General features: G+C 40.5%; 2 protein-coding genes across 2 annotated transcripts; both read right to left on the bottom strand.

The window, feature by feature from the left end:
- Positions 1 to 13,385: 13,385 nt before the first annotated feature.
- On the bottom strand, positions 13,386 to 22,926 carry LOC127350633 (urokinase plasminogen activator surface receptor-like). Its single transcript, XM_051377447.1, has 6 exons — positions 22,918 to 22,926; positions 20,771 to 20,870; positions 20,498 to 20,665; positions 20,265 to 20,381; positions 14,326 to 14,531; positions 13,386 to 13,472 (listed from the first exon to the last, which is right to left on the bottom strand). The coding sequence occupies exons 1-6, from the start codon at positions 22,924 to 22,926 to the stop codon at positions 13,386 to 13,388; spliced, it is 687 nt and encodes a 228-aa protein (XP_051233407.1).
- Positions 22,927 to 24,298: 1,372 nt separating this feature from the next.
- Positions 24,299 to 27,433, bottom strand: LOC127349828 (phospholipase A2 inhibitor and Ly6/PLAUR domain-containing protein). Its single transcript, XM_051375789.1, has 5 exons — positions 27,287 to 27,433; positions 26,690 to 26,794; positions 26,414 to 26,584; positions 26,158 to 26,274; positions 24,299 to 25,621 (listed from the first exon to the last, which is right to left on the bottom strand). Exons 1-5 carry the CDS (start codon positions 27,336 to 27,338, stop codon positions 25,377 to 25,379), a joined length of 690 nt encoding a protein of 229 aa, XP_051231749.1. The 5' UTR covers positions 27,339 to 27,433; the 3' UTR covers positions 24,299 to 25,376.
- Positions 27,434 to 27,693: the final 260 nt, after the last annotated feature.

Raw genomic sequence — 27,693 nt, 5'->3', positions numbered from 1 at the left:
CCAACAACTGCTGCCCCAACAACCACTGCAGCCTCAACAACGACTGCTGCCACCACAACTGCAGCCCCAACAACAACCACTGAAGCCTCAACAACAACGACTGCAGTCCCAACAACAACGACTGCAGCCCCAACAACAACAACTGAAGCCCCAACAACTGCTGACCCAACAACAACCACTGCAGCCCCAACAACTGTTGCCCCAACAACAACTGCAGCACTAACAACAACGACTGCTGCCACCACAACAACTGCAGCCCCAACAACAACCACTACAGCCTCAACAACAACCACTGCTGCTTTCACATCAACTGCAGCCCCAACAACCACCACTGCAGCCCCAACAACAACTGCAGCCCCAACAACAACTGCAGCACTAACAACAACCACTGCTGCCCCAACAACAACCGCTGCCCCAACCACTGCTGCCCCAACAACAACCGCTGCCCCAACAACAACTGCTGCCCCAACAACTGCTGCCACCACAACAACTGCAGCCCCAACAACAACTGCTGCCCCAACAACCACTGCTGCCCCAACAACCACTACAGCCTCAACAACTGCTGCCCCAACAACGACTGCTGCCACCACAACAACTGCAGCCCCAACAAAAACCACTGCTGCCCCAACAACCACTGCTGCCACCACAACAACTGCAGCCCCAACAACAACCACTGCAGCCTCAACAACAACCACTGCTGCCTCCACATCAACTGCAGCCCCAACAACCACCACTGCAGCCCCAACAACAACTGAAGCCCCAACAACTACTGCAGCACTAACAACAACGACTGCAGCCCCAACAACAACCACTGCAGCCCCAACAACTGCTGCCCCAACAACCACTACAGCACCAACAATGACTGCTGCCAAAACAACCGCTGCTCCAACAACAACCACTGCAGCCCTAACAACAACCACTGCAGCCCTAACAACAACTGCTGCCCCAACAACTACTGCCCCAGCAACCACTGCTCCCTCAACAACAACTGCAGCACCAACAACGACTGCTGCTCCAACAACAACAACTGTAGCCCCAACGACAACAACCGCTGCCCCAACAACAACTGTAGCCCCGATGACAACAACTCCAACCCCAACGACGACTGCAGCCCCAACAACAACTGCAGCCCCAACAACAACCACTGCAGCCCCAACTACGACTGCTCCCCCAACAACGACTGCTCCCCCAACAACCACTGCTGCCCCAACAACAACCACTGCAGCCTCAACAACTGCTGCCCCAACAACGACTGCTGCCCCAACAACAACTGCTGCCCCAACAACAACTGCTGCCCCAACAACAACTGCTGCCCCAACAACAACAGCTGCCCCAACAACAGCTGCCCCAACAACAGCTGCCCCAACAACGACTTCTGCCCTAACAACTGGTGCCCCAACGACTGCTGCCGCAACAACTGCTGCATCAACTACTTACACCCCAACAACTGCTGCCCTAAGTACAGCAACTGCTGCCCCAACAACAACTGTAGCCCCAACGACTGAAGCCCAGAGGACAACGACTTTTGCCCCAACAACAACCACTGCAGCCCAAACAACAACTGCTGCCCCAACGACAACTGCAGCCCCATTGACAACTGCAGCCCCAATAACTGCTGCCCCAACAACAACTGCTGCCACAACAGAAACTACTGCCGCCACAGCATCGACTGCTGCCCCAAGTACAACAACTGCTGCCCCAACAATTGCTGCATCAACAACAACCACTGCAGCCCCAACAACTGCTACTACCAGTGACGCCTGCTCTGTCCGACTGGGTATTTTCCATCTGCTTCTCGGACTCCTTATCTGTACTCTTTGGTAAGAACAATCTGTGAAGAAGTACCTTTGAACCCATACTAAAAACTCTGAAATTACCTTTTGAATCCTGGGGTTTACTGCCATCTTTATTAGGCAGTTACAGGGGCTAGAAAAACAAAATGTAGGATAAAAGGGGATGGAGTCTGTGTGAAGCTGAGGTGGGACAAGTTGCCACCAATATAAGAGACACACAAGTGAACTTTTTGGTCTACTATTACCGGGAAAACAATTTAATGTCACTTTGTAAATCGTATAAGGAATAAACCAGAATATGCCATGTGGGGTATAATGAGGAGACTTTTTTCAGAGCTTCAGTTATCCGAAAAATCTCTGGCCTGTCAGGGTTGATTGATAGCAATGGTGTAAGAGATCATACAAAAATATAAATGTTCTATAATGTAAGTATTTATGAAATTGCACTGTATTGTTTGTCACATATTGGGCATTCAAGTTAATTAGGTCTGAATATAATTATATTTAATGTATTATGATTTTATATATATATATATATATATATATATATATATATATATATAAACGTTTTGCTCTTTTCTTTTCTTCTTTTTTTCATAATAAATATATGTTTCAGTAGTTTATTTAATCTGATAAGATTCTACTATTTAAGTTTTTAACTATTTACAGTGTATTTGTTTGTCACATATTGCACATTTACATTCTATAATTAGTATACTTTATATACATATGATACATTGATTGTATTCTGTTCTTTGTTGCATCTCACAAATATATGTTGGAGTAGTTTTACTTAATTATATTATATCTACTGTACTGTACTATTATAACCTGTCTAATAAAGCTTTTTTGATGACAACATTTTGAATAACTTTGGCTTTGGCCTTAAAAATCAAACCCAATCAGACACCATTCAATTATGTTCTAGCAATAATGAATGAGAATAACAAAAGTTTGAAGGAGCAATTTTATTGTGTAGGGACGGCATGAGGAAATGTGTCAAGGGGTGGCCAAAACAGACCAACAACCCATTATGACAATGTTAGGGCGGACCTATTGGTGCTTTTACCGCAGTAATAGAACTTTTACTTAATTGAAGTGGTGGTCCAGTGTGAGAGACTGAGGGAAATGACAAAGTTGAAGGTTTTTTATAAACCTAAAAAGGTCTGGGCTTTTGAGAAAACATTTGGGAGTAGAGCCCAGTTCACTGATGCATCAACAAACCTATAATGAAAAAATAACTGCTGTGTATTTCTGTTACTTTGTAAAAGTGATTAAAAGTCACCCAAATTATATTATATGACAATATTTCACAAATAAAGAAGAACACAGTCAAAATGCACATTGGTCAGTACCCTATACACGTTCCAGAATCTATATTTCTTTATTTTTTACAACACTTTTGCTGATAACATCAGTTGTTTTTTGGTTTATTGAGAACATTCTAGTATATTTATAAAAATATCACAATTCTTCACTATCAGGGATATACAAATTTTGTCTGTTTCTATTGTGGTCAGCGGTGTTCACACAGTCCAAGATGTGCTCAAAAATAAGACCAACAGAACTAGACAACTGAATCGTATTGTGGCAGTACTGAGCCCCAAGTCTCAACACAAGGAAAAGGTGTCTGAGAATCAGTTCCCAACCGCATAATAAAAAAAAAATAAAGAAAACACTTGGACTTCATTTTAACAATGTAAAAATGCCTCTTCATCAATAAATAATGATGTAGTGACTCTTCAACAATGAAATAATGCCTCTTCAATAAGGGTAAAAAAGGTTTAGGGGTTAAATGAAAACAAAATCATGAACAAATAAGTAAGCCTGCAGGCAGCAGGTATCTGGGAGGCAAGGAACTCGTGCATGAATTACAGCCAACTGCCCTGGTACAGGTAAGGGCTCCATCTTCTCTGTGTTCAATGACAGAATTCTCAACTGTGATGACCACAAGAGAGACAGCAAAGATATCTCAGGGGGTCCAAAAGAATAGAGTTCCGGACTGACTGTGTCTCATAATGTGACTTCTGCACCAAATAGAGGAAGTATCAGAATGCCCTTGGGTTAGCCATTTCTCACATTTCTTATGTGTTCAAGAATGGGCATCATCACATCCGAATTGGCTTACAGGGGAACCACAAAGCTGAATTATGAATTAAAAATCTATAAAATCTTTTCAGTTAGCAGGGGAGGGTAAAAAGTATCAACTACACACAAAAAATACAAATTGTACTTACTTAAATGTAGAAATTTAAGTATTTCTATTTTATACAATTGACATTTTTAAAAAAGGGTGTGGGAAGGTGTGTTTGCATGATGCTTTTCTAATTGACAAAATATCAAGGTCATATTGTGAAAATGGGAACACACCCAATCACTGAGGTTCTTAAACATGCATTTGTTGAGATGTATTCACAGCTGTACATAAAGTGTACAGTAGCCTATATAAAGTGCAGTGGCACTGATACAGATTCCATGTTTTAAGGCGCTTCTATACTAAGCTTAACAGTTTTACAGTTTGTTTGTTTTTTCTAAAGTTGGTTTCATGCAGCGGTGTAGCACAAAAGTCTGTGCCCGTCTAAAGTCCACTGCTCTTTAATCCAAACCACACGCTTCCTTTTCCAATAACTGTAGAGAGTGCATACTACCACGGTAGATGACTAAATAATCTGTCAAGAAGGCAGCTCAAAGTCCTTTTTTCGCCATTCAGGGCAGATAAAATTGTATGCAAAGGTTTGGCCACCCCTTGAGAAATAACACATTTATGTAATTTTTTTTCATTAAAAAGGTTTAATAAGTACTGACAGTGTAGGTTGCCCACAGCCTTTTGCACATGCTACAATGATCTTTCTATTTTGTTCAATTAATGAAATAAAACAAAATAATGCATTAATATTGACTTTTATGTTACATACCCTTGAGAGGCTGTGATTGCATCTTTTCAATAAAAAACTAAAAGAAATGTGTTATTTGTCAAGGGGTGGCCAAACATTCACATACAACTGGATATGCACTATTTTTCAAGCCAGTTGGGATCATAGAATGCCTGAATTACATGATACATAAATCTTTTGGGAAAAACATATAAATACATACAAATAGTTGCCCAGGGGAAGAAAAAAAAATCCTACATCCTATGTGTCAAATTGTTCTCAAACTGTCTTCATTTCATCATTCTGAAAGAATAAAATGTTGAGGATGTTTAATTTTCACTCCTGTCAATTAAACAGAGGTGAAAATAGTCCTTATGAAAAACTTAATGTCCAAATTCCAATAGCTACTTGTCAGGGTTCGTTCAGTACCCAAAAGCAGACTAGAGCCAATGGTGAAAGTTAAGAGGTTTATTCAGACAATAAACTGACTGGGAAGTAGTGTTGTTTTTGGCGGCCTGTTTTAATTTCAGTTTTAGTCTAGTCTTTGTGTCAAACTGTCATTTTAGTTTTTATTAGTTTTAGTCACGTTTATACTCTTTTTAGTCTAGTCAAGTTTCAGTCGACTAAAAGTCTGAGCATTTTAGTCTTATTTTAGTCAGAATTATCCATGACTATTTTAGTCTAGTCAATGAAAATTGTATTTGGTCTCTTTTTAGTTATGCACTTCTATTTAACACAGTTAATATAGTACAAGTACCTAGTATAGTATAGACAAAACCAAAATGTTCTTTAAGCCACATTTCACAAGTCAAACAAGGTTATCTTATTATATTACTGTTACCTTATAGACTCAAGAATACATTCAGTTCCAGACATGGAAGACACTCTGCCAGTTGAATTCACAACGTATTTATTTTACCTACCAAACATGTACACACATAAATTTAAATAAAATAAATAAAATAGCTTCAAATGACAATTCCAGAAAAAAATGACATTACATTCAAGTTTAACTTAAAGAGAAACAAGGTGCTTGAAAGCTCGAGCTACAATAACATAATAAAAAAGTGCAAATAAAATGTGTGTGTCTGTGACTAACGTTAACCCACCGCAGCTGCATCTTCTAAATAATGCCGCGAGTGGGGACTGAGGAAGTGCCGTTGCCTGCGTCTGCGCAGTGCGCTGATGCAGCCCCGAGACTCAGAAAACAGAAATATTTCAAAATAATAATAATAATAGCGAGACAAAATAACATAACATTTCGTCTCGTCCAACATAAATGAAGTGCTATTTTAGCAGAGTTTTTATTTTGCAAACCACATTTAGTCCCGTTTTTATTCGTCAACAATATTGCATGATATATTTGATTATAGTTTTCGTCACAACCACCATTTACGTTGCGTCTCGTCTCGTTTCGGACACGTGATAAAGGTTCGTTGACGAAAGCAACACTACTGGGAAGAATGAGCTGAGGGGGTCGGGGGCTGGCTCCAGGTTCTGTTGGGGAGGGAGTAGTAGGAGAAGCTGGCAGGAGAGGCGAGGTGGAGGAAAATCCAGACGGCCGTGCAGACTGGCAGGGAAGACAGGTAATCCAGGGGGACAGGGCGAATTTCCTGAGAGCAAAAAGGCAAAGTCGTGAATAAGGCAAACAGGAGCACAGAACAAAACTAGACTGATATCTGAGGCTGGCGTGAACCTTACACATGTAACACAACAATCCGGCGAGGACTGGAGAGCTGGCCAGGTCTAAATAGAGTGCGGTGATGAGGGAATGCAGAGCAGGTGCTTGATGGGAGACAGAGAACAGGTGTGCCACAGCCATATTGAGCTGGAGACCACGCCCACCAACTCCAGGAAACATGAGAGAGAAAAACAGACAGACAAAAAGCAGAACCCACCAAGCACACAGCAAACACACAAAAAATAAACCAAAGCCACTCATACACACAGCCACCAGCCAGGGTCACAGTCAGGAGAGCGTGACACTACTGTAGCTAGCTAGCTTGCTTACTCAGGTGACACGGCTGAATGAAACACGACACACACAACAATGTCAGGACGAACCTACTGGTGTTTTGGAACTTTTATATAATTTGGACATGGAGCCCCAGAAGCAACCGCCACTCCCCCATCGCCCTCCGCCTCTGCAATGGACATTAAGGTGTAACAACAAGATATAAAAGAAATACCAATGCAGTGACAGTCTATGTAATTAACATCATTATTGAATGTAGTATACAGTCGGTTGCCAGTTTCACAACATTCCAGATGATGAAAAGCAAGAAACACATGCAAAGCAATCAATGTAATAATAACCTGTCAGTAAGTGACACAGTTACCTCCCTATCAGAACAATGTCTAACACAATAACATGATCAATGCTTCTTGCATCAAGGAAATTCTTACCTTGTTTGTTCTTTCGTCATGAGTTCACTGATGCATCAAATAAAACAACAAACCTTTAATAAAAAGCTAACAAAAAAAAAAAGTCACCCAAATCATATTCATATATATTCATATTATATGACAATATTCCACAAATAAACCTAAAAAGGTCTGGGCTTTTGAGCAAACATTTGGGTGGGGCCCAGTTCACTGACGCTTTAAATGAAACAATAAACCTCTAATGAAAAGTTAACTGCTGTGTATTCCTATTATTTTGTAAAAGTGGCAGTCACCCAAATTATATTATATAACAATATTCTACAAATAAAGAGTGAACTTTAAAATAGTGAAAATGCACATTGGTCAGTACCCTATACACTTTCCTATATTTTTATAATACTTATATATATATATAAAATTCATTGGTTTTGGTTTATTGAGAAGATTCTAATTAATTTATAAAAATATCGCACTTTGTCAAAGATAATGAGTATTTCCATTGTAGTCTGTTAAAAAATAAGACAACTGAATCATATGAATAAAAAATCTATAAAATCTTTTCAGACAGCAGGGGAGGGAAAAAAGTATCGAAGCCACAGAAAAAATTAATTGTACTTAAATGTAGGAGTTTAAGTATTTATATTTTACAACTGAAATTTTAAAAAAGGGTGTTACAAGGTGTGTTGACAGGATCATTTTCCAGCTGACAAAAGATGAGGCGTGTGTCTGAAGGGTCATATTAAAAAAATGGGAACACACCCAATCCCTCTGTTCTTACGCAGGCATCTGTCGTAAATGTATTCACATCTGTGCAGTATATAAAGTGCAGCGGCACTGAGTGTAGTATCACCACCCAGGAAAACTAATCTACACTATTTACCTGTTCATCATGATGAAGCTGATCCTTTCTCTGACTCTGATCTGGGCGCTCTCCAGCACAGGTAACCCCATTTATTCTTACTTTACAGTTTCTGCAGGTAATACAGAGCACTATTTAAACAAATTTCTCATTTTTATCATAGCTGATTTTAGAAAGGAATTTAAATAATCTTTCACTAATTGTGAACAGATGATTTATTTTAATTAAACAAAACAATTTAAAATTGTATAAAATTGTAGTTAAGACTTAAATGATTCACATTATAGTACAGCAGTACAAGAAGCAGTCTGAAGAGGTAGAAAGCAGATAAAGATAATTTACAAGAGTAATGTAGTGCAGATCAGACACCATTTTTACAACCTTGGTGATCCTTTTGTATAACAATAATAACAACATTAAGAGTTTTCAGCTTTTACAAACCACCAAAACACCTCAGACATTTAATAAGACTTTTGAGCTGTGATCATCATTCACTGATTATTTTTCTCCCTTTACAGCTGGAGCACTTGTGTGTCAAACTTGCACAAATCAGCAGTGTTCAAGCACGATACCACAAACATGTTCCTCAGAGACAATGTGTATAACAGCTTCCATTCAAGGTAGGTATTTCTTTATGTCATCTATTAACTTTCAGTAAAATACATGTACTGTAAAGTTATGTGTTCTTGCCGTCAACATTAAAAAATTGCACTTAAATTTTGTAGCTACTTCAGCTGGAACCCCAGGCCAGCAAATCTACAAGGCTTGTGCATCGTCCTCCCTGTGTCCAGCCACAGGCTCTCAGACATATTCAGCCAACTTGGGAGCTGCGAGTGCACTTGCATCTGCGACATGCTGCAACACAGATAACTGCAACTCACCTACTCTAGCATGTAAGTATATGGATAAGTCAATATAAAAGAATAAAGATATATTACTATGGATAAGTAATATAACTTTAAATGTTTTTTACTTCTCAAATTAATGATGTTGTTCTTTCATGTTTCAGTCCCTACTACTCCAGCAGATAACAGTCTACAGTGTTTCTCTTGTGACCCCGCCACCTCTCAATGCACCAACCTATTACAATGTAAGGGATCGGAGGACCGCTGCTTTCAAGCAACTGGTGAGTCTTTACTTTTTATTTTAAAGTTTGACTTCATATATGTTTTACTTCAAAGTATTTCAAATACAGTACTATACGTGAGATCTGGAAAATTAACGGGTAGACTTTACTTTTACTTTTTTCTCAAAAAAGTACTTCTTTCATGGAAGATTTGCATTTGTAAGAGTATTTCTACATTGTGGTATTGCTTACAAACAACAGCAATTTAGTTCTTTAAGTAAAATAGTGATTCGTCTCACAGTGACAGCTGAGTCCACAACATCTCCGGCCTTTGGCTGTGCATCTGCAAGCATGTGTGCAGCTGCTACCAGCCTGGGTAGCCTACCTTTCATGGAAAATGTTGGTACCATCAGCAGCGGACCTGCTTGTTGTGGGACCCGTTTCTGTAATACTGTCACAGCCCCAACGCCAACAACTGCTGCCCCAACAAAAACAACTGCAGCACCAACAGTGACTGCTGCCCCAACAACAACTGCCACCCCAACAACAACTGCTGTCCCAACAACTGCTGCCCCAACAACGACTGCTGCCCCAACAACAACCGCCACACCGACAACAACTGCTGCCCCAACAACAACAACTGCAGCCCCAACTACAATGACTGCTGCCCAAACAACAACTGCTGCCCCAACAACAACAACTCCAGCCCCAACGACGACTGTAGCCCCGACGTCAACAACTGCAGCCCAAACGACTGCTGCCCCAACAACAACTGCTGCCCCAACAACAACTGCAGCCCCAACGACTGCTGCCACAATAACGACTGCTGCCCCGACTACAACCACTGCTGCCGCATCCACAACAACTGCTGCCCCAACAACTGCTGCCCCAACAACAACCGCCACACCGACAACAACTGCTGCCCCAACAAAAACAACTGCATCCCCAACTACAACGACTGCTGCCCAAACAACAACTGCTGTCCCAACAACTGCTGCCCCAATAACGATTGCTGCCCCAAAAACAACCGCCACACCGACAACAACTGCTGCCCCAACAACAACAACTGCAGCCCCAACAACTGCTGCCCCAAAAACAACCGCCACACCGACAACGACTGCTGCCCCAACAACAACAACTGCAGCCCCAACTACAATGACTGCTGCCCAAACAACAACTGCTGCCCCAACAAAAACAACTCCGGCCCCAACGACGACTGCAGCCCCGACGACAACAACTGCAGCCCCAATGACTGCTGCCACAACAACAACTGCTGCCCCAACAACTGCTGCCCCAACAACAACCGCCACACCGACAACAACTGCTGCCCCAACAACAACAACTGCCACCCCAACAACTGTCGCACCTACAACTGCCGCCCCAACAACAACTGCCGCCCCGACAACTGTCGCACCAACTACAACAGCAGCCCCGACAACAACAACTGCCGCCCCAACAACAACTGCCGCCCCCACAACTGCCGCCCCCACAACTGCCGCCCCGACAACTGCCGCACCTATAACTGCCGCCCCGACAAGTGTTGCACCGACAAGTGTCGCACCTACAACTGTCGCCCCGACAACTGCCGCCCCGACAACTGCTGCACCAACAACAACTGCTGCCCCTACAACTGCCGCCCCCCGACAACTGTCGCCCCGACAACTGCCGCCCCGACAACTGCCGCACCTACAACTGCCGCCCCGACAACTCTCGCCCCGACAACCGCCGTCCCGACAACCGCCGTCCCGACAACCGTTGCACGGACAACCACCGTCCCGACAACCGTCGCCCCGACAACCGCCGCCCCGACAACCGCCGCCCCGACAACTGTCGCACCGACAACTGCCGCCCCGACAACTGTCACACCGACAACTGTCGCACCAACAACTGACGCACCAACTACAACAACTACCAGTGGTTCCTGCTCTATCAGACTGGGTATGATCCATCTGCTGCTCGGAATCCTTATCTTCCCCCTTTGGTAAAGTACCTTTGAAGCTACACTAAGAATTCTGAAATGACCTCTTGAAGCCTGAATTTGGGTTTACTTCCTATTGCTTTTTTATGGGGAAAGTTATAGGGACTAGAAAAAACAAATCTAAGGTAAGAGGGGGTGACGTCTGGGTGAAGCTGAGGTGGGACAAGCTGGCACCAGTGTAATAGACACAGAAGTGAACTTTTTTGTCCACTATTGTCTGGATAACAATTTAATTTTAATAAGAAATTAATAAGGGATATACCACAATTAACCATATGGTGAATAATAAGGGGACTTTGTAAAAGCTACAGATATCTTAAAATATAGATCTCTCTGGCCTATCAGGGTTGATTGACAGCAATGGCGTATGATATCATATAAAAATATAAATGTTCTGTAATTTAAGTATTTATGAAAATGCACTGCATTATTTCCTCACATATTAGGCATTCAAATAGATTATTCTCAATACAATTATATTTCATGTATTATCATTATTTATATACATTTGTCCTTTTTTGTTTGATTCATCAAATAAATATGTATTCTAGTAGTTTTATTTATTTTAATGATACTACAATTTAAATATTTATTTTATCACAGTGTATTTGTTTGTCACATATTGCACATATACATTTTATAATTATACTTTACATACATATCATTTACATTTTTTGTTTTCTCTTCTTGGTTCTCACAAATATATGTTAGTATATTATATATAGTAGTTTTACATAATTAGATGATATCTGCTGTACTGTACATATTATAACCTGCCTAATAAAGCTTTTCTGATGACAACAGTTCTGACGACAACATTTTGTGGCTCATTTGTTTTATCCATAAGGCTAAGAATGATGAATCAGTTACATGTTTTAAGGCACTTCTATACAAAACCTTACAGTTTTACAGTTTGTTTTTTCTACAGTTGGTTTCATGCAGTGGTGTAGCACAAAAACCGGGCCCGTTCCACTGTTCTTTAAGCCAAACCCCACGCTTCCTTTTCCAATAACAGTAGACTATTTCTGTCATAGATAATATGTGTTTTAGCAATAAAGTCGAAAACAGATTAAAACAAAAACAGAACATTCTGAAGCAGATAGCCAGCATGTGTGCACAGCTCTGGCCATGGTCAAAATCTCCTGGTCCAGTTAAACAATTTACTACTTAGCTCTTAAAAATCCAACCCAATCAGACTATTCAATTATGTTTCAGTAATATAGATGAAAATAATACTGATCAAAAGTAAAATGTAGCAAGTTGGAAGGAGCTTTATGCACAGCCATTGTATGGCATATTATTGTATTGACACAGAGCCGGTTCAGACGATGGCACAACGGTGGATCGGTGTGGACCTGAGCTTCATTTCCCAGGAGAAATATGTAGTAACACATTGTGGTCAGACAGGGTGCTGTGGGCTGTGGCCAAAAAATCAGTGCTGCTGATTGAGCTGACAGTGCCATGAGAAGAGGGGATGGAGGCAGCCCACTGAAGGAAGATGGCAAAGTACGGAGACTTGATCGTGGAGTGTAGGTATAGCATGAGGCTTTGTGGGAGGCTGAAGAACACACCTACTAAAAGGCCTACACTTGACAAAAAGGACCTCTACCCTGAAAGATCCAATGGTATACAGGTTTATGGATCTGTATATCATATCATACTATATAACATAAATAATACAATTAAATCCGTCAAACGTTCAGTCCGCAATCTTCTGCATGCAGACAGTATCTGTTTATATACAAATGTATCAACACCTTGGATCTAAATGTATTTTTTTGCATTTATTTCAGTGCTAAGGCTACAGGAACAGGGCTGAGCAAAGCCAATAGGGTATCCAAACAGGTGGAGAGGCCAAGCTTTAAGCTTTGGCTGAGAAGGTGGGTTAAGGCAGGGGGAGCTAGTAATTCCTGATGTAGGTTAGCCACGGGGGCTGTCAGGGAGACATCCCTGTTCACTGCCACACCAACCAAGAGATGTTCTGGCAAAAGGGGCCAAACATCCATGAATGGTGTTCCCCACCTGATGACTTTGCAGCTAACCAAATGGACACCAATATAGGTGCAGCAGGCCTAGAGCCGAGCAGGATTAACATGCACCAGTGCAAACCAAATTATAGTTATTGATACATTAAACCTTTTTAAGTTGTAGCTTCTCAAAGCAGCCATTTTAACTGCTTCAAACTTTTAGTAGGGCATTGTTATAAGGTATCTGTTATGTTTAGCAGATATTGGACCCAGAAGCAGACTCAGAGACAGAAGTAGTGATAATAAAAGGGAATTTATTTGACAAGGGCAGCAGGGAGCAATGGTGGAGGGAGACCGGGTGCATGGGTGGGTGAGTGTGGATTGGTGTAGATGGCATGAAGTTGCAGGCTGACAGCAATCAGGCAGGCAGTTGATCTAGCTCCTGGGGTACAAGGAGAACTGGGTTAGGCAGATGACAGAAGACAACCACCCCTCATGACAATGTTAGAACGAACCCATTGTTCATTGATGTGCCGGTCCACTCTGTGATACTGAGGAGAAAAAACACAAAGTTGACGTTATTTTAAAAACCTAAAAAAGTCTATATATATATTTAGTACATAGTGGTTTTTTTTTTATTTCCCTACTCTTACTGTTTATTTATACTGTTTTCTCTCTATCCACTTTGCTGCTGTTACACTGGAATTTCCCCATTGTGGGACAAATAATAATAATAAAAATCTATCTATCTATCTATCTATCTATCTATCTATCTATCTATCTATCTATCTATCTATCTATCTATCTATCTATCTATCTATCTATCTATCTATCTATCCATCCATCCATCCATCCATCCATCCATCCATCCATCCAACTCCCATTCACCTGTTTCCTCTTCATAATGGCTTGCCCTTTCTTGGAGGATGTACTGGATGAGGAAGCCCTAATCCTCAGACGAGCATTTTGCCATGAAAGAGTCTTCTGGGACAGGTCAGACCCATTGGCCGTTGGAGATGACTATCTCATTGAGAGATACAGATTCTCAGGTGATGGACTAAGATATTTGTGTAGGCTGCTGGGTCCAAAAATACAGCACCAGACAGCAGGAAGCCATGCTGTCACTGTACCACAGATGGTCTGTGTTACATTGAGGTGCAGACACCTAATCTATTCACCTCCTTTGTTCACTGTTATTTACTTTAAAGTCACTTACCAGCCTGCAAAATGTTCTTGTATTTAACTTTTTTAACATTTTTAATGTAACTTGCTGCCAGGTCTTTTTATGGCCAGACAAGTTTGTTCTTTATGAATTGTTTGCACTTAATCATACTCTACATTTAAGTAACATGCACCTCTACTTGCCACATTTAAAGCAGTTGCAGCAGTCGTTGTTGGGGCTGCAGTTGTTGTCGTTGGGGCCGCAGTTGTTGTTGTCGGTGTTGCAATTGTTGTTACAGTATTACATAAACTGGTCCCACAACAGGAAGGTCCGCTGCTGATGGTACCAACATTTTCCATGAAAGGTAGGCTACCCAGACTGGCAGCAGCTGCACACAGGTTTGCAGATGCACAGCTAAAGACTGGAGATGTTGTGGACCCATGTGTCACTATGAGAAGAATCACTATTTTACTTGATGAACCAATACCACAGTTTAAAAACACTCTTACAAATACACAAGTCTTCCATGAAAGAAGTACTTGAGTATTCTGAGAAAAATATCCTTAAAATGTCAAAAGTTACTTTCAGAATTATGCAGAATGGTCTCTTTCAGACTTTTTTTATCATTATATATATGTAGTAAAATGTAAAATATTTACCTCTGAAATGTAGTGGAGCAGAAGTAAAAGCACCACAAAATTGTACATAAGTTGAGTATATGTACTTCATTACTTTCCTCCACTCGTTGATTTTCCAGGTCTCACATGTAGGAATGTATTTGAAATACAATAAATAAGTAAAACATGTTTGGAATCAATCTTTAAAGTAAAGATAAAGACTCACCACTGTCCCTTACATTGTAATGGGCTGGTGCATTGAGAGGTGACAGGGTTACAAGTTAAACACTGTAGGCTGTTATCTGCTGGAGTAACAGGGACTGACCTCCTTAGGTTTTAGGTGCGTATATAGAAGAAACTGTATTTGTGTATAATTCAGTGCATAGAGTTTATGTTATCTAAATGCAATAACATTGAATTTGTACATGCTTTATCCATACCCTACATATTTATTAATTGAATGTGAGGGTATTTTATATCCTTACTGCCACTCTATACACAATCTCAACAGCCCCAAATCTGGGCCTTTCAAAATGTTTTGCTCCAAAAACATTATGTAATGCATACATATAATGCAGATCTCAGGTACTATAAATTATATATATGAGCCATAATATATATTTCTTCTTTCTGAGTTGCAGTTGTCTGTGTTGCAGATGGAAGTGCACTCAAAGCTGGATGTTGATACTACACTTTATCAGCGCCACGGCACATTTGTAGTGTACAGGGGGTGTTGAGTACATTCATGGCAGATCCATGTGTAAAAACCTCAGTGATTGGGAGTGAATAAATAGTGACTAAAAATTGAGTTAGATGAGGAGTTGCCGACACACACACCTCATAAGGCATGCAGAGAGATATAGTCTTTTGAAAGTAACTGAAATTTAATTTATTTATATGCACACTCCCATAGACTTTTCCAAAAAAAGGATCCAACACACACTTTCAATTAATTTCCTGGAAAGCACTGTGGTTGGAAAACTGTTGATGCCCTAGTGACGCACAATCCAGAGGGAGCAGGTAAGTGAACAATCTCAGTGTCCTTAAGATTAGACAATTAGGCGCTTAGTAGACAAAATTATCAAATTACTTCTTATTTTTCATAAATCAGAATATCAACAAATAACTCAACATCCCTCATACAGAAATCATTCATTTCTTTAAATTCAAAAATGTTCAATCTGGCTCCAACAGGCTTGTTTTGTTTTATGCATCAGTGAACCCATTACGAAAGAAGTCAGGAATTTCCTTGACGCAAAAAGCATGAATTATATCATTGAGTTACAATTTGTTCTGACAATGAGGAAACTGTCTGGCATGCCCTTACCCACACCTTGTTATCACGTAACCTTTTTACATGTCCTTGTGTTTCATAATCTAGAATGTAAAATGAAACTGGCAACACATCTGTACACTCCATTCAATGATAACGTTGATTATATCGACTTTTTGCTTTTATATCTTGGGTTTACTCCTTCATTTCCTAGGCAGAGGCAGGGGGTGTCTTCTGAGCCTCCAGCCCTGAATGTTTTCTCAAGATCCCTGAATCTTTTAGGTTGTTAAAATAACTTCAGCTCTCCGCCCTTCCATTGTCATGTGTCCTGATAGGCGAGAGAGGTCTTTATTTTTAGATAACTGCTTGTTGTTGTAATTGTGGCTGATTGAGTTGCTGGGACGGAGGTTGTAATTGCAGTTGTAAGGGCAGCAGTTGTTGTTGGGGCGGCGGCAGTTGTTGTTGTTGGGGTGGCAGTTGATGTTGTTGTTGTTGGTGTGGCAGTTGGGGTTGTTGGGGCGCCGGTTGTGATAGTAGTCTGGGTGGCAGCGGTTGTTGTTGTTGTTGGGGCTTCAGTTGTTGTTGTTTGTATGGCAGTTGTTGTTGTTGTTGGGGCGGCTTTTTTGTTTTAATTAGGGAATGGAAAGAGCGTGCACAATCAACTGCCAAAGAAATTGCTGCCAAAAAAACTCTGCAATGTCAGATTGGGTGTTGACTGTTTTTGGACACAAACCAGCAGGCCTGGGGATGCAGAAAAAACGATGAAGAAACTGTATGTGTGTATAATTCAGTGCATACAGTTTATGTTATCTAAATGCAATAACATTGAACTTGTACATGCTTGATCCAAAGACTACCCTACATATTTATGAATTCAATGTGAGGGTATTTTATATCCTTACTTTTTGCTTTTATATCTTGGGTTTACGCCTTCATTTCCTATGCAGAGGCAGGGCAGGGGGTGGCTTCTGAGCCTCCAGCCCCAAATGTTTAAGTCAAAATCCCTGAATCTTTTAGGTTGTTAAAATAACTTCAACTCTCTGCCCTTACATTGTCATGTGTCCTGATAGGCGAGAGAGGTCTTTATTTTTAGATAACAGCAGCTCTGACAAAGTCTTGTTGTGGTTTAATTTTTCTCGTCTCAATGCACCTCAATCGATGTCTATCTGACTTAAACTTTTAGCTATCTGACTATAGTGAGAGACCACAAACTCCCACTGAAGGTACCCAGAATGGTGACACAGACTCACAGAAATCAAAGAGAATTGACAGTTTCACTCCATGTGCAAGATTTATTTGCATCAACACAGGATACAAGCAAACCGAGTTGTCTCGAGAATATACTGACTCGAACAAAGAAAATCCCTCCATTATATGCCTCTTTCCCAAAGAATGTCTATTGGTGATGTCCAATATCTGATAAACAGTAGTCATAACATATCTGATGCCCTACTCTACCCAAGACAGCCTTGGTCTTTGGAATGTGCTTAGCTCATGGCACACTGAATAACCCTTTTTCTAACTAGTGTGAGACAACCAGAGTGTGAATACATGACAAAACCTTATCCCTGAATGCATTTTCCCACTATTCAATTCAATTCAATTCAATTTTATTTGTATAGCGCCAATTCATAACAGAAGTTATCTCAGGACACTTTTCAAATAGAGCAGGTCTAGACCGAACTCTTTAACATTAATTACAGAGACCCAACAGTACCACCATGAGCAAGCACTTGGCGACAAGGGCAAGGAAAAACTGCCTGTTAAAAGGCAGAAACCTAGGACAGATCCTCCGGCTCTAGGTGGGTGGTCGTCTGTCTCGACCAGTTGGGGTGAGAGAGAGAGAGAGAGAGAGAGAGAGAGAGAGAGAGAGAGAGAGAGAGAGAGAGAGAGAGAGAGAGAGAGACAGACAGACAGACAGACAGACAGACAGACAGACAGACAGACAGACAGACAGACAGGTGCACAGCAACAACAGTATTGGCAATGGCAGTCAAGCAGGACCATGACAGGAGGCTCCACCAGGATCCATGAGAACCTTCGAGACGAGAAAGCACAAGAACTCCGGGGAAGAAGTGGAGTTAGTAACATGCATTAATGGGACATGAATGAGTGCATAAAGAGAGAGGAAGAGAGGAGCTCAGTGCACCATGGAAAATTCCCCGATAGTCTAGGCCTATAGCAGCATAACTAAGGGATGGTTCAGGACTCACCTGATCCAGCCCTAACTATAAGCTTTATCAAAGAGGAATGTCTTAAGCCTACTCTTGAATGTGGTGAGGGTGTCTGCCTCCCGAACCACAACTGGAAGCTGGTTCCACAGGAGAGGAGCTTGGTAACTGAAGGCTCTGGCTCCTGTTCTACTTTTAGAGACTATAGGAACCACAAGTAGCCCAGCATTCAGAGAACGTAGTGTTCTAGTGGGGTAATAGGGTACTATGAGCTCTTTAAGATATGAAGGGGCCTGACCATGAAGAGCTTTATAGGTGAGGAGGAGGATTTTAAATTCAATTCTACATTTTACAGGGAGCCAATGCAGAGTAGCTAGTACAGGAGAGATGTGATCTCTTTTTCTAGTTCCTGTCAGTACTCGTGCTGCAGCGTTCTGAATTAATTGGAGCGTTTTAATGGACTTATTGGGGCAACCTGATAATAAAGAGTTGCAGTAATCCAGCCTTGAATACAATCCCTTTATTATTCAACACAAGGTTAATTGTGATTTATCCCTTATACAATGTACAATGTGACATTGTTTTCCCGATCATAGTGGACAAAAACGTTCAATTGTGTGTTCAATTGCTGCAAACTTGTCCCACCTCAGCTACACCCAGACTCCATCCCCTCTTTTCCTACATTTTGGTCTTTTTTAGCCCCGGTAACTGCTAACTAAAGATGGCAATGGGCAGTAAACCCAAGTCCAGGCTTCAAAGGGTCATTTCAGAGTCCTTATGGTAGCTTTAAAGGTATGTTATCCAATATTTTTCTTAACAGAGGATAAAGGAAATAAAGAGTCCGAGCTGCAGATGACTCATACCCAGTCTGATTGTAATTGTGGCTGATTGAGTTGCTGGGATGGAGGTTGTATTTGCAGTTGTAAGGGCAGCAGTGGTTGTGGAAGTTGGGGTTGCTGGGGCGCTGGTTGTTATAGTAGTCTTGGCGGCGGCGGTTGTTGTTGTTGGGGAAGAAGTTGTTGTTGTCTGGGCAGCGGTAGTTGTTTGTGCGGCGGTTATTGTTGTTGTTGTTGGGGTGGCAGTTTTTATTGGGGTGGCAGTTGTTTTTATTGGGGTGGCAGTTGTTGTTGTTGGGGTAGCAGTTGTTGTTGTTGGGGTAGCAGTTGTTGTTGTTGTGGTTATTGTTGGGGTGGCAGTTGTAGTTGTTGGGGCAGCAGTTGCTGTTGTTGTTGTGGTTGTTGGGGCCGCAGTTGTTGTTGTTGGTGTGGCAGTTGTTGTTGTTGGTGGTGTGGCAGTTGGGGTTGTTCAGGAAACAGTGGTTGTTGGGGCTGCAGTTGTTGTTGTCGGTGTGGCGGTTGTTGTTGGTGCTGCAGTCGTTGTAGTTAGGGCAGCAGTTGTTATTGGGGCAGCAGTTGTTGTTGCGGCAGCAGTTGTTGTTGGGGCAGCAGTCGTTGTTGGGGCTGCAGTTGTTGTTGTTGTTGGGGCTGCAGTCGTTGTTGGGGCTGCAGTTGTTGTTGTTGTTGGGGCAGCAGTCGTTGTTGTTGTTGGGGCAACAGTCGTTGTTGTTGTTGGGGCAACAGTCGTTGTTGGGGCAGCAGTCGTTGTTGGGGCTGCAGTTGTTGTTGGGGCTGCAATTGTTGTTGGGGTGGCAGTGGTTGTTGTTGCAACAGTTGTTGTTGTTGGTGCTGAACAAGTTGTTGTTGGGGCAGCAGTTGTTGGCGTTGGGGCTGTGACAGTATTACAGAAACTGGTCCCACAACAAGAAGGTCCGCTGCTAATGTGACCAACATTTTCCATGAAAGGTAGGCTACCCAGGCTGGTAGCAGCTGCTCACAGGTTTGCAGATGCACAGCCAAAAGCTGGAGAACTGCTGGACCCCACTGTAAGAAAAATCACTGTTTTATTCGACCAACTAAATTGCTGTTGTTTGTAAGCAATACCACAGCGTAAAAATACTTACAAATGCAAGTCTTCCATGAAAGAAGTACTTGAGAATTTTAAATAATAAAAGTAAAGTCTACCCGTTTATTTTCCAGATCTCACGTATAGTACTGTATTTGAAATACTTTGAAGTAAAACAGATACAAAGTCAAACTTTAAAATAAAAAATAAAGACTCACCAGTCGCTTGAAAGCAGCGGTCCTCCAATCCCTTACATTGTAATAGGCTGGTGCATTGAGAGGTGGCGGGGTCACAAGAGAAACACTGTAGGCTGTTATCTGCTGGAGTAGCAGGGACTGAAACATGAAAGAACAACATCATTAATTTGAGAAGTAAAAAACATTTAAAGTTATATTACTTATCCATAGTAATATATCTTTATTCTTTTATATTGACTTATCCATATACTTACATGGTAGAGTAGCTGAGTTGCAGTTATCTGTGTTGCAGCATGTCGCAGATGCAAGTGCACTCGCAGCTCCCAAGTTGGCTGAATATGTCTGAGAGCCTGCGGCTGGACACAGGGAGGACGATGCACAAGCCTTGAAGATTTGCTGGCCTGGGGTTCCAGCTGAAGTAGCTACAAAATTTAAGTGCAATTTGTTAATGTTGACGGCAAGAACACATAACTTTACAGTACATGTATTTCACTGAAAGTTAATAGATGACATAAAGAAATACCTACCTCGAATGGAAGCTGTTATACACATTGTCTCTGAGGAACACGTTAGTGGTGCCGTGCTTGAACACTCCTGATTTTTGCAAGTTTGACACACAAGTGCCAGCTATAAAGGGAAGAAAAATAATCAGTGAATGATGATCACAGGTCAAAAGTCATATGAAATGTCTAAGGTGTTTTGGTGGTTTGTAAAAGCGGAAAACTCTTATTATTATTATTGTTATACAAAAGGATCACAAAGGTTGTAAAAATATCTCATATGCACTATATCGTTCTAATAAATTGTCTTTATCTGCTTTCTACCCTTTCTGCTGTATTTTGAATTTGAGTCTTATCTACAATATATGAATCTTGTTTTGTTTAATTAAAATAAATCATCTGATGATATTTCGTGTCAGATTTAAATTCCTTTCTAAAATCAGTTATGGTAAAATGAGAAACTTCTTTAAATAGTGCTCTCTAGTAACAGCAGAAACTGTAAAGTAAGAATAAATGGGGTTACCTGTGCTGGAGATCAGATTCAGAGAAAGGATCAGCTTCATCATGATGAACAGGTAAATAGTGTAGATTAGTTTTTCTCGATGGTGATACTACACTTTATCAGTGCTGCAGCACTTTATACACTGTGTGCACAATTATTAGGCAAGTTGTATTTTTGAGGATTAATTTTATTATTGAACAACTACAGTGCTCTCGGTCAATCCAAAATGTTAATGAACCTAAACCTGAATGTTTGAGAAAGTAAAAGTGAGGTTTTGTCTTTCTTAAGAGAATATATATATATATATATATATATATATATATATATATATATATACACATACATACATACATACAGTCAGGACCACTTTTGTCAAAATATCTTATATTCCAAGCAGAATTACATTTGGCGGTATGGCTCTGTTCTGGGACCTCCTTGTCCTTCCGCGTGCCTACGTGGAAAACCTTAAGGCAGGGAGAGCACACCTCCCTGCCCTTCCATGTGCATACATGGAAAAGTTTAAGACAAGGAGAGCGGCAGCAGAGACCCCAGGGTACAGAACAGAGCAGCATCAATGGCAATCAGAAAATTACATTGATTAATTAGAAACAACATAAAAAGGAGGAGCTGGGGTGGAGGTGGGTGCAAAAGGCTTGTAGAGGGAGCAGCAGAGATAGGCAGGCAGGCTAAAGCAGCTTAAATAAGGCGCCATGCATGATGTTTGCCAATTGGATGCTTGAGGAAATCAGGTGAGCTGTCAGCTGACTGTGTATGGTATCCAATGGGAAGCTTAGAGGAATCAGCTGATGTATGTTTATGACTAGCTGTGCTCGTATGATATAGCTGTAACTGAAAGCTAAGCCTGACTTTGTGCCCTGCCTGAACTAACGCTATGCTCAATATATATATATATATATGCACAGTTATTAGGCAACTATTAGTGTGCAGAAATTTTTATGCAACTAAATGAAAAAACGAACATTTTCCCATCGTACTTGTTTATTTTCATCTTTTAAAGTGAGAATAATAAAACAACTCAAAATTTACAAATAAACATTTCTGTCATGTCAAAAAAAAATAAAATCAGTGATCTGTAACTGTCACAAGCCTCCCATTCATGGAGTCTGTTAGTTTATTGATCTGTTGACGATCAACTTTTTGTGCAGCAGCAGCCACAGCCTCCCAGACACTGTTCAGAGAGGTGTACTGTCTTCCTTCACTGTAAACCTCCCGTTTAAGCAGGGCTCACAGGTTCTCAATAGGGTTTAGGTCAGGTGAGGAAGGGGGCCATGTCATTATTTTTTCATCCTTAAGGCCTTTACTGGCTAGCCATGCAGTGGAGCACTTAGATGCATGCGATGGAGCATTGTCCTGCATAAAAATCATGGTCTTCTTGAAAGATGCAGACTTTTTCCTGTACCACTGCTTGAAGAAAGTGTCTTCTAAAAACTGGAAGTAGGTTTGATTTTGAGGCCATCTTCAACCCGAAAAGGTCCAACTAGCTCATCTTTAATAATACACGGGCCCATCCATCTGGTCCATCAAGAGTCACTCTCATCTCATCAGTCCATAAAACCTTTGAAAAATCTGTCTTCAGATATTTCTTGGCCCAGTCTTGATGTTTCAACTTATGTGTTTTGTTCAGTGGTGGTCGGGTTTCAGCCTTCCTTACCTTGGCCATGTCTCTAAGCACTGAACACCTTGTACTTCTGGGCACTCCGGGTAGGTTGCAGTTCTGGAATATGGCAGCACTGGAGGATAATGGGTTCCTGGTAGCTTCACGTTTGATTCTTCTCAAATCTTTGGCAGTTGATTTGCGTCTTTTTTTCTCAATACGTTTCTTGTGACCCTGTTGGCTATTTGCAACAAAACGTTTGATGGTTCTGTGGTCACGCCCCAATATCTTAGCAATTTCAAGAGTGCTGCATCCCTCTGAAAGACTTTTTACAATTTCTGAGAGAGTTTTCAGTGTCCGTTAAATCTCTTTTTTGGCCCATTTTGCCTGAGGAAGAGAAGTTGTCTAATAATTATGCACACCTTGATATATAGTGTTGATCTCCTTAGGCCACACCCTCACTCATTACGCAAATACACATCACCTGGTATGCTTAAATCCAATAAGCACTCAAGTTTATACAGCTTGAAGTTGGAAAATATGCATAGAAAATTATGATATGGCCAAAATACTCACTTGCCTAATAATTGTGCACACAGTGTATACTGAACAGGTGTTGAACACATTTATGACAGATGCCTGTGTAAAAGCCTCAGGGATTGGGTGTGTTCCCATTTTTACTGTGTGACTATTTATTTAGACATTCTTAGTTTTGAAAACATTTCTGACAGATGTATGCGGAAAAAAACTCTGGGATTGGATGTGTTCCCATTTTTACAGTGTGACTGTCATATGCATCATCTTTTGTCAACTGGAAAACACCTTCCCACACAAGTTTTAATTTATCAATTGTTATTATTATCAAATACAAATAATTGATACATTGAAGTGAGAAAGATTTCTCTTTTCATTCTCTTTGATACTTTTTTCCGTGCTGTGCTCTCTGAAAATGTTGTATAGATTTTTAGTTCATGTGATTCAATCATCTAGTTCTGTAGTTATTAACATATCTTAATGTCAGACATTGAATGCCTAACTATATCTTGATAAAAGTCAGTGTTTTCAATAAAACAAAACAAATGCATTTCATCAGCCAAAGTATGATACAGATAATCAGAATTGGAAAGTGAGGTTTTCTTCTTTAACTTCATTTTTGGATTATTATATGATATAATTTGGGTGACCTTTGATGATTCTTACATAATCTAATACATTTTTCAGAAACCTTGGAGACCAGGACCACATCTGTTGCATCTGTACCATGTTTTGTTTTCCAACATTCAACCATTGCTGCTGATCTGTCAGTAGGATACAGCATCATTATGGGGGGGGTCCAAACGGCTCTAAGAATCAGAATCAACAGGAATTTAGTTTTAAAAAAAAGACCAAAGTCCACCAGGAAAGAGTAAGATAAATGCAAAGGCAGAGACAGCAACAGTACACACCAGCAAATGTTTAATTCATATCTTTGTTGTTGTATTCGATGCATCAGTGAACTCATGACAAAAGAAAAAAGATAAGACAAGATTTTTCTTGATACAAAAGCCATTGATCATGTCACCTACTTCGCATGTGCTTTCGTTTTTCATTATGCTGGAATGTTGTGAAACTGGAAACCACCTGTACACTCCGTAAATGATGATATGAATAGCCTTTGATAGTGTCTAAAAGGGCATTAACGTTGCTAATAGCATTTTTCTCTTATACTTTCTCTTATATATGAGAAAATATTAGTTAAGAGAATGTTGCTTTATGCATTTTTGTTACCTTAGAATGAGACGTTTTTATCTACAGAGGGAGCGGGTCCTCTTGTATGTTTCCACAAACAAAACACTGGCACTAGATAGATTTATTATTTTCTCCTACATGCTTGGAATGTAAGGGATTATTCAGCTGCTTGCAATCTGCAATTTCACCCCAACAACTATTGAGATACTACATTAAAGTCACCAGAGAACAAAAGGTCCAACAAATTTTTTTAAAGTGTATTATATTTGTACAATTTGCAAAAAAACATTGAATCCAGTTAAAATACACACAGTAAGAAAAATCAAATCAAATTAAAGCTGTGAAAAAGTTCATGCATCTTAGTGCCTGACAATAGACATTTTTCACAGCAGCCATTTTTACATGAAATAGTAGGGTAAACACGTGTGTTGCCATTGATACTAATTAAGGTTCCATTTAGTGCAGCAGAACCTTTCCAGTGACAACATGCACAATAGCAGCAACCTGACTCTGTTTAATCTGAACAGAACCTTAATTAGTATCATTGGTAACACCTGTGTTTACCCTACTATTTCATGTCAAAATGACTGCTGTGAAAAAAGTCTACTGCATTGCTGCTTAATTATCCCACTTAAGATTCACCCAAAAACCCCCTTTTCCCTAAATGTGATTTTTCTAGCCCCTGTAACTCCCAGCTAAAGATGTCAGTGAGCAATAAACCCAACTACAGGCTTCAAAAGAACTCATTCTGCTGGCTTCAAAGGTGCTTCCTCCATTTTGTCGGTGTTCTAAAAGAGGGTTAAGATAAGGAGTCCGAGCATCAGAAGGATCATAGCCAGTCTGATACGGCAGGCGTCGCTTGTTGTTGTTGTTGTAACAGTATTACACAATGAGGTGTTACAACAGGATGGTCCACTGCTGGTGAAGTCACCAATACCTTGTACAAAAGGTAGGTTACCCAGGCTGGCAGCAGCTGTACACAGGTTTGAAGATGCACAGCCAAAGACTGGAGAAGTGCTGGACCCATTTATCACTGTAGATAAAAAATCACTGTTTTACTACACAAACTACATTTTCTGGGGGTTTTTGTCAAGCAATAAGTAGAGGGGGTGGGTGGTAAAGAGAGGACAGAGAGACAAACACTGGCTACAGAAAGGGCTTTTCATGTTTTGTAGTCGCCTTAGTTTCTCCTTCACGCTTGGATGGCGAGTGTTTATTCAGTTGGTTGCAATCTGCAATTTCACCGCTAGATGCCACTAAATCCTACACACTGGTCCTTTGAGTAAAAGTAGCAATACCACAATGTACAAATACTCCATTACAAGAAGGGTTCAAGTTTAATGTTTATTTGTCTTGCCCCTGGCGTTTAAAGGCCTCAATTGTGTATACAGGCCTTTAAAAGTATAAAGTAACATGTAATGTAAGTGAATGTACTTCATAATTGTGCTCAAGTTTAGTACTTGAGTAATTGTACTTCATTACTTTCCTCCATTTCCTAGGAATTTGTTTAAAACACTTTGAGGAAGTAAAACTTATTTGAAGACAAACTTTATTCAAATAAAGACTCACCACTTGCTTGAAAGCAGCGGTCCTCCTCTCCCTTACATACTACTGGGGTGGTGCATTGAGAGGTGCCGGGGTTACAAGTGTAACACACCATGTTGTTAGTTGTCTGTGCCACTGGGACTGAAACAGAAAAGAACAACATCATTAATTTGAGGAAGTGAAAACAATAAAGTTTAAAATTGAAAAAAGATCATGTCAAAATATGGCAGTGTTCTTCTCTTCTCATCTTAAATGAGTCACTTGTGTAGTGTGTACTTACAAGCTGGAGTTGTTTCGTTGTTGCAGTTATCCGTGTTGCAGCACTGAACAGATGCAACTCCATTCACAAAACCTAAGCTGGCTGAAATATTTTGAGAGCCTGTGGCCGGACACAGGGAGGGCGGTGCACAAGCCTTCAAGATTTGCTGGACTGCGTTTCCAAATAAAGTGGCTACAAAATCAAAATACAGTTAATGTTGTTGTTAATGTTGATGAAGAGAACACATAACTTTGCAGGAAATGTATTTCACTGAAAAGCAATAGATGAAATGACTACCTTGAATGGAAACTGATAGACACAACTCTGTCGCTGTGAAACATTTAAATGATACCAGTCTTGAACACAGCTCATCTATGCAAGTTTGACACTGAAGTGCTCCAGCTGCAGAGGAGAGACAAACAGTTGATAAAATTATCTCACATCAGATGTCAAATCAAATGTCTGAGGTGGTCAGGGTTACAGGGTTTTTGTGGTCTATAAAGGTTGGAAGTTATTGTTGGAAAAGCATTGCAAAAAACACAAGGGTTGTAATGTGTCTAAAATGCAGCAGACATACATATTTGCACGCTTCCTCCACAATGCTCAAGTATATTATTATTTTTAAATAGTCTTCAATCCCATTTCATGAAAAATTTGTAAGCAAATCCTATCTGAATCCAGTATCGTAAATTGTATTGAATTGTGAGTTGAGTAAGTGTATCATTATATATCCCTACTAAGTATTATAATTTATGAAATGTATTAATGTTCTTTACTTATGTTTTAGAAGGTTTTTGTCTGCTTATATTATATATTAAAATCCTTTCTTAAAATAGTTTTGGTATAAGATTTCTTGAGTTTCTCCAAATGTCCTCTCCACAGAAGTGGAGTTACCTGTGCTGGAGAGCGCCCAGATGAGAGTCAGAGAAAGGATCAGCTTCATCATGATGAACAGGTAAATGCTGTAGATGAGTTTTGCTGCATGGTGATACTACACTTCGTGCAGCTCTTTATATACTGTACAGGTGTTGCAGGCGTAAAAACCTCAAGGATCAGGTGTGTTCCCATGTTAATAGCGTGACCATTCAGAGACTCACCTTATCTTCTGTTACTAGAAAAATATGTCAACACACATTCCCACACCCTTTATAAAAATTTAAGCAATGCTTTCTTTTAAGATTGTGCACGCTTTCTATTCCTAAACATAATAAATAATAAAACATTGAATGCCTGTCACATCCTGAGTGTAAAAAAACACCACTGACAACAATGGAAATAAGTCAGCCACCGACAAAGTCTGA

The sequence above is a fragment of the Dicentrarchus labrax genome, unplaced genomic scaffold, assembly GCF_905237075.1.
Source record: "Dicentrarchus labrax unplaced genomic scaffold, dlabrax2021, whole genome shotgun sequence".
In the NCBI taxonomy this organism is placed as follows: Eukaryota; Metazoa; Chordata; class Actinopteri; family Moronidae; genus Dicentrarchus; species Dicentrarchus labrax.
Note: the sequence above shows the minus strand (reverse complement) of the source record. Positions and strands in the feature narration are given on the sequence as shown.

Coding starts and splice junctions, on each gene's coding strand:
- LOC127349828 (XM_051375789.1), bottom strand. CDS start 27,338: ATGATGAAGCTGATCCTTTCTCTGACTCTCATCTGGGCGCTCTCCAGC. Junction 26,795..27,286: donor CTGGGCGCTCTCCAGCACAG/GTAACTCCACTT, acceptor TCTCCTCTGCAG/CTGGAGCACTTCAGTGTCAA. Junction 26,585..26,689: donor TCTATCAGTTTCCATTCAAG/GTAGTCATTTCA, acceptor TTGATTTTGTAG/CCACTTTATTTGGAAACGCA.
- LOC127350633 (XM_051377447.1), bottom strand. Junction 14,532..20,264: donor CCGCTGCTTTCAAGCGACTG/GTGAGTCTTTAT, acceptor TTCTTCTCATAG/TGACACATGGGTCCACAACA. Junction 13,473..14,325: donor CGGCCCCAACGACAACAACT/GCAGCCCCAACA, acceptor TTTTCTCCTCAG/TATCACAGAGTGGACCGGCA.